The sequence below is a fragment of the Pseudorasbora parva genome, chromosome 5 (genome assembly GCF_024679245.1).
Source record: "Pseudorasbora parva isolate DD20220531a chromosome 5, ASM2467924v1, whole genome shotgun sequence".
In the NCBI taxonomy this organism is placed as follows: domain Eukaryota; kingdom Metazoa; phylum Chordata; class Actinopteri; order Cypriniformes; family Gobionidae; genus Pseudorasbora; species Pseudorasbora parva.
In genome coordinates, this window is record NC_090176.1 from 51,440,615 (window position 1) to 51,448,114 (window position 7,500).

Sequence of the window (7,500 nt, forward strand, 5' to 3'; positions counted from 1 at the left end):
TAAAAGTCCTAGGAGACAGAGAAACATTCAGTAACTTTACTGTCAAACTGATTCTGATGAAAGTACAAGTACAACACCTCAGTGTTTTGCTACAGCTGAATGTTAATGCATTGTGAGTAATTGTCTCTCTTCCACATCTTCACCAGTTCTCTACAGTAACACAGAAATGTCCCGCGTGTTTCTGACCAAGTCCAGCCCGAAGTCTCTGTACCACTCGATTGAGTACAGCTCCAGAACCATCTACCTGTGCTGGCATTACCTGACCGACGCCGTCCGGTGAGAGACTCAGACAAACTCTTGTTTCTGTAGAGTAACGTCACTGATGATGAGCAGGAGCATGAAGAAGAGACTGAGCGTCAGTGAAGTGAAGTGAGAGAAACTGCATCTGTACAAACAAACTCCAGATCCGTTTTACAATGACAACCTTCTTCTGTTTCTTTATCGTGACGTTTGCACCTCAGAGACGGGAAGAACCAGTACGAGAAGGCTTTTGGGACAAACTCCAAAGACCTGTTTGAAGCCCTGTACAGGTGTGTGTGTGTATGTGTGTGTGTGTGTGTGTGGGGGGGGGGGGGGGGTTGTGACATATGAGGACTCAAATGTGTATAATGCCATGGGTATGACACAGGTATTACAGGAGAGGGTGAAATATGAGGACATTACCCATGGCCCCACTTTACAAAAGGCTTATAAATCACACAGGAGGAGTTTTTATGAGAAAGTAAAAATGCAGTGCGTGTGTGTGTGTGTGTGTGTGTGTGTGTGTGTGTGTGTGTGTGTGTGTGTGTGTGTGTGTGTGTGTGTGTGTGTGTGTGTGTGTGTGTGTGTGTGTGTGTGTGTGATGGGTTTAGGGGCAGTGTAAGGGGATAGAAAATACGGGTTGTACAGTATAAAAACCATTACGCCTATGGAATGTCCCCATATGTCACAAAAATAAACGTGTGTGTGTGCGCATTTACCTAGCATATTGGTAGCATGATTTAACATGTTGGCAGTATGTTTCTAACATGATTTAACCCATTTCTAGCAAATTGCTAGCATGAATTAGCTTGTTACTAGTACTAGTAACATTTTGCTAGCATGATTCAACACATTGCTATCATCTTTTAGCATGTTGCCTTGGGATAGTTGTTATCCTGCAGTCGTTATCCTTTGCTTGTGTAACGACCCGCTCCGAACACAGCTTTAATAAAGGGTAATGATCAGGCAAACCAGGAAAAAATGTTGTTCGGGGGTAAAATGTGTGTTAATTTGGCAAGGTGCCAGCTAAAATTGACATGCCTGGGTCTATATATCACATAATTGAGGCCAACATGGAAAACAACGCACGGAAAAAAACGCAGACTTGGCAACACAGTGCAGTTGAGCTCTGTTGACATTTGACAACTAATGTTATGCGTCGCTCCGCTGCTCTGATTGGTTGTAGGTCTGTCCAATCGAGGTCTTTCCTGGTTGGATTGAAACACGCCCCATAATCACAGTCCAATGAGCATCAGACTCATATTCTGACTAGAGCTGAGGATGAACACCTCAGGCTAATGAAACCAGGGAGACGTTCAGAAATGCAGTGTTGCACTAAACAAGACTTTGCAATGAATGACAGAGTGAACATGGTATAAATAGGCTGAGGTAATGAGACACAGGTGTAAACAGTAAGTGCTAATGAGTCCAGGCAAAGGATTATGGGTAATGTAGTCTATAATAGTGACAGTCTGGGTAGGAGTGCCCTCTGGTGGCCATCGGGGCACTGTCACTGGTGAATTGTGACAGTTTGTCATAGACAGCATGTGTCTGAAGGTCAGAGTGTGGTGGTTTTAGCTTGTTTTTTTTATTTCTAAATAATAATAATAATAATGCATTCGATTTTTATAGCGCTTTTCAAGGCACTCAAAGCGCTTTACATTGAAGGGGGGAATCTCCTGAACCACCACCAATGTGCAGCATCCACCTGGATGATGCGACGGCAGCCATATTGCGCCAGAACGCTCACCACACACCAGCTGATTGGTGGAGAGGAGACCGAGTGATGAAGCCAATCAGGATATGGGTATGATTAGGGGCCATGGTGGACAGGGGCCAATGGGCAAATTTGGCCAGGATGCCGGGGTTACACCCCTACTCTTTTTACATCAAATACATCCTGGGATTTTTAACGACCACAGAGAGTCAGGACCTCGGTTTAACGTCTCATCCGAAGGACGGTACTCTTTGTCAGTATAGTGTCCCCATCACTATACTGGGGCGTTAGGACCCACACAGACCACAGGGTGAGAGCCCCCTGCTGGCCTCACTAACACCTCTACCAGCAGCTCCTGGTTTTCCCAGTTGGTCTCCCATCCAGGTACTGACCAGGCTCAGCCCTGCTTAGCTTCAGTGGGAAACCAGTCTTGGGCTACAGGGTGATATGGCTGCTGGCTAAATAATACAGTTTGTATGTTTCCATGCACGATCTGATTCTGAAAGCTCTTTTTATGCGAAATCCCGACATTTTGCGCTTCAAAGAGGAGCCTAACAATCGATTTAAGTGAGAAACCTTCAGGTGTGTGTGACGAGCTGTGTGTGTTTCAGGTCTGATGAGGAGATGGTGAAGTTCATGCAGCTGATGAACTCCATCTGGAACATCTGCGGCCGGGACGTCATCACCGCGTTCGATCTGTCTCCGTTCAGACGCGTGTGTGATCTCGGAGGTAAGAGGCTTCTCATGTGATCTACACACAGATGGTCAGTGGAGAAGATGCTTCCTGCCAGCAGGAGTTAACTGGGCATGCTAACCAGAGCCTAGTAATACATGCAAACCTTTTACTAAGTCCCAGTTAAAAACATATCTACTCAACAAGCATTTCGGATAATGCAATTATATGTATTATGTGATGTGTGTATATAGATGTATATGTAAGTGTTTGAATGTACTGTAATAGTGCAATGTTAAGCGACCTTGAGCTATGGAAAGGTGCTATATAAATTAGGGATGCACCGAATCCAGATTTTTGAGGTTTGGCCGAATACCGAATCCACTGGTTAAGATTATGCCGAATCCAACTCCCATCCTCAGTCCATTATCACAGTAAACACATTAATAACATAATCAACGTCCACAGCAGTGTATTTTTAATTTAATTTAAATTAAAAAAAGGCAACATTATGCCAGGATGACTGTGCCGTATTGCTGTCTGTAGTCATTTCTATCATCCCGGCGGATGAAAATACATTCAAACACATTCATCTAAAGTATTTGTAATCAAAACTTAGTATAGTAATAATTATTATTGTCATCATCTTGGATACGTTTTTTAATTCATGTTTTGCAAAAGCACTCAATACAGCCACTGTCGTGCAAACACTGATGTTTTACACAGATTAAATAAACTTACATTGACATAACTTAAACTTACACAAATCCTTGGTTCACCCGTGCTCATATATTATCAGCATCCGTTTTCCAAGAGAAACAGCAGCCGTCCCGTTCCGAGAGAAACAGCAGCCGTCCCACTCCGAGAGAAACAGCAGCCGTCCCGTTCCGAGAGAAACAGCAGCCGTCCCACTCCGAGAGAAACAGCAGCCGTCCCGCTCCGAGAGAAACAGCAGCCGTCCCGTTCCGAGAGAAACAGCAGCCGTCCCGTTCCGAGAGAAACAGCAGCCGTCCCGTTCCGAGAGAAACAGCAGCCGTCCCGTTCCGAGAGAAACAGCAGCTGTCCCATTCCGAGAGAAACAGCAGCCGTCCCGCTCCGAGAGAAACAGCAGCCGTCCCGCTCTGAGAGAAACAGCAGCCGTCCCGCTCCGAGAGAAACAGCAGCCGTCCCGCTCCGAGAGAAACAGCAGCCGTCCCGCTCCGAGAGAAACAGCAGCCGTCCCGTTCCGAGAGAAACAGCAGCCGTCCCGTTCCGAGAGAAACAGCAGCCGTCCCGCTCTGAGAGAAACAGCAGCCGTCCCGCTCCGAGAGAAACAGCAGCCGTCCCACTCCGAGAGAAACAGCAGCCGTCCCGCTCCGAGAGAAACGGCAGCCGTCCCGTTCCGAGAGAAACAGCAGCCGTCCCGTTCCGAGAGAAACAGCAGCCGTCCCGTTCCGAGAGAAACAGCAGCCGTCCCACTCCGAGAGAAACAGCAGCCGTCCCGTTCCGAGAGAAACAGCAGCCGTCCCACTCCTAGAGAAACAGCAGCCGTCCCGTTCCGAGAGAAACAGCAGCCGTCCCACTCCGAGAGAAACAGCAGCCGTCCCTCTCTGAGAGAAACAGCAGCCGTCCCTCTCTGAGAGAAACAGCAGCCGTCCCACTCCGAGAGAAACAGCAGCCGTCCCGTTCCGAGAGAAACAGCAGCCGTCCCACTCCGAGAGAAACAGCAGCCGTCCCGCTCCGAGAGAAACAGCAGCCGTCCCGCTCCGAGAGAAACAGCAGCCGTCCCGCTCCGAGAGAAACAGCAGCCGTCCCGCTCCGAGAGAAACAGCAGCCGTCCCGCTCCGAGAGAAACAGTTCGGTTCAAGACGACGCCATCACGCATGCAGAATCTCAGCTCACCGGTTCTCACAGCAAAACATGTCTCAGTTCAGTGAACTGTTGGAGTTACAACATATACTTCAAGATATTAGTTTATTTCTAGCCTGAGGGACTGTCACTCATGTCCGAAAGTGAGTAACTATAGTAACTTGTGGGATCGGCGCAAACTGTTTAGAACGATTCAGTCCGATTTGGTGAACTGGTTCGACCAGATCACTAAAAAGATCCGGTTAAAAAGAATGATTCGTTCGCGAACCGGACATCCAGCGGCTATTTTTTAGGGTTTTTGCTACCACGAGACAAATCGGCATTACAAATTGAACATAAAGCTCGACTTGAATTGCCTTCTTGTGACTGAAAGTACTGCCAAACAACACATTTTCTGTTCACAAGTTCCATTTTCACTCTCTCACAGCCGACTGCATTTGAACGGTCCACCTAGTGAACACGTTGCCATAATCAACCGCGGCATCATCGACCAGTATCGCGTTGTGCAAGCGGGTTCGGTTCGGTGGAAAAAAATTCTAAGGTTCGGCAGAAACCGAACCCAGTCAAAGCCCAATATTCGGCTGAATCTGAACCCGAATCCTGGATTCGGTGCATCCCTAATATAAATAAAACTACTTCTTCTTCTTCTTCTTACTAAACCAGAGCCTAAAGGGGGTCGCACACCGGACGCGGAGCTCGGCGGCGCACCGCGCAGCGTCTCAGGTATCGCACACCGGACGCACACATTCTAAACGGATTTTAAAAGGCTACGTTTATTATACATTTCCCCAAAATATGTTTAGACTTTATTCAAGCTGTTGAACTCAGAATGTAAAACAAATGTGTCTTTTAGCAAAGGTTGAAATCAGTATACCTTAACGATTTGAGGGAAATGTAATATACTTTTAATATAAAGCCTTGAAATGGCGCTCTGTGGCGCGGCAGGATTTAGAACAACTTCCTGAGTCGCCGCGGACAGGCGCCGAATGCCGCCACCGGTGTGTGTACACTCATTGAAAACAATGTGTTTGAATTTTAAAGACGTGGCGCGCCGCCGAGCTCCGCGTCCGGTGTGCGACCCCCTTAAGGGTGTTTTCACATCTGAAAGTCCACACAAAGGTCCAAACCAAAGGTCATGTTTTGATACATTTGGTTAGTTTTGGTTTTGTTTCACGTTGCAATTATACGAGTGCACTAAGGAACTTTACATGACAAACAAGCGTCCTGTCGTTATCATATACAGTCTTGTTCAAAATAATAGCAGTACAATGTGACTAACCAGAATAATCAAGGTTTTTAGTATATTTTTTATTGCTACGTGGCAAACAAGTTACCAGTAGGTTCAGTAGATTCTCAGAAAACAAACAAGACCCAGCATTCATGATATGCACGCTCTTAAGGCTGTGCAATTGGGCAATTAGTTGAAAGGGGTGTGTTCAAAAAAATAGCAGTGTCTACCTTTGACTGTACAAACTCAAAACTATTTTGTACAAACATTTTTTTTTTCCTGGGATTTAGCAATCCTGTGAATCACTAAACTAATATTTAGTTGTATGACCACAGTTTTTTAAAACTGCTTGACATCTGTGTGGCATGGAGTCAACCAACTTGTGGCACCTCTCAGCTGTTATTCCACTCCATGATTCTTTAACAACATTCCACAATTCATTCACATTTCTTGGTTTTGCTTCAGAAACAGCATTTTTGATATCACTCCACAAGTTCTCAATTGGATTAAGGTCTGGAGATTGGGCTGGCCACTCCATAACATTAATTTTGTTGGTTTGGAACCAAGACTTTGCCCGTTTACTAGTGTATTTTGGGTCATTGTCTTGTTGAAACAACCATTTCAAGGGCATGTCCTCTTCAGCATAGGGCAACATGACCTCTTCAAGTATTTTAACATATGCAAACTGATCCATGATCCCTGGTATGCGATAAATAGGCCCAACACCATAGTAGGAGAAACATGCCCATATCATGATGCTTGCACCTCCATGCTTCACTGTCTTCACTGTGTACTGTGGCTTGAATTCAGAGTTTGGGGGTCGTCTCACAAACTGCCTGTGGCCCTTGGACCCAAAAAGAAAAATTTTACTCTCATCAGTCCACAAAATGTTCCTCCATTTCTCTTTAGGCCAGTTGATGTGTTCTTTGGCAAATTGTAACCTCTTCTGCACATGCCTTTTTTTTAACAGAGGGACTTTGCGGGGGATTCTTGAAAATAGATTAGCTTCACACAGACGTCTTCTAACTGTCACAGTACTTACAGGTAACTCCAGACTGTCTTTGATCATCCTGGAGGTGATCATTGGCTGAGCCTTTGCCATTCTGGTTATTCTTCTATCCATTTTGATGGTTGTCTTCCGTTTTCTTCCACGTCTCTCTGGTTTTGCTCTCCATTTTAAGGCATTGGAGATCATTTTAGCTGAACAGCCTATCATTTTTTGCACCTCTTTATAGGTTTTCCCCTCTCTAATCAACTTTTTAATCAAAGTACGCTGTTCTTCTGAACAATGTCTTGAACGACCCATTTTCCTCAGCTTTCAAATGCATGTTCAACAAGTGTTGGCTTCATCCTTAAATAGGGGCCACCTGATTCACACCTGTTTCTTCACAAAATTGATGACCTCAGTGATTGAATGCCACACTGCTATTTTTTTGAACACACCCCTTTCAACTAATTCAACTAATTGCCCAATTGCACAGCCTTAAGAGCGTGCATATCATGAATGCAGGGTCTCATTTGTTTTCTGAGAATCTACTGAACCTACTGGTAACTTGTTTGCCACGTAGCAATAAAAAAATATACGAAAAACCTTGATTATTCTGGTTAGTCACATTGTACTGCTATTATTTTGAACAAGACTGTATGTGGGCTGCGTCTTGACATTCATTGGTCTGTAAACAGACGTTCGTCTGATGTCAGCGTCTTTGGTAAGAATGAATGAACAGACGAATATCAGTGAGCTTTGCTTCATTTCATATTTTTTCCCTAAAAGCGGATATTTTAAACTGGGAT

At 45.3% G+C, this 7,500-nt stretch overlaps 1 protein-coding gene across 3 annotated transcripts in view; it reads left to right on the forward strand.

Moving 5' to 3' along the window:
* The window catches only part of asmt (acetylserotonin O-methyltransferase), a 22,048-nt gene that overhangs the window by 3,510 nt on the left and 11,038 nt on the right, over positions 1-7,500 (forward strand). For 2 of the 3 annotated variants that reach the window (XR_010905093.1, XM_067444672.1), the window contains exons 3-5: positions 147-276; positions 462-530; positions 2,569-2,687. Coding sequence is in view for 2 of the 3 variants with exons in the window: in XM_067444672.1 (XP_067300773.1) it covers positions 147-276; positions 462-530; positions 2,569-2,687 (318 nt within the window). In the remaining variant the exon portion in view is untranslated. The remainder of the gene's footprint in view (positions 1-146; positions 277-461; positions 531-2,568; positions 2,688-7,500) is intronic. The other variant, XM_067444673.1, reaches the window with a different exon arrangement.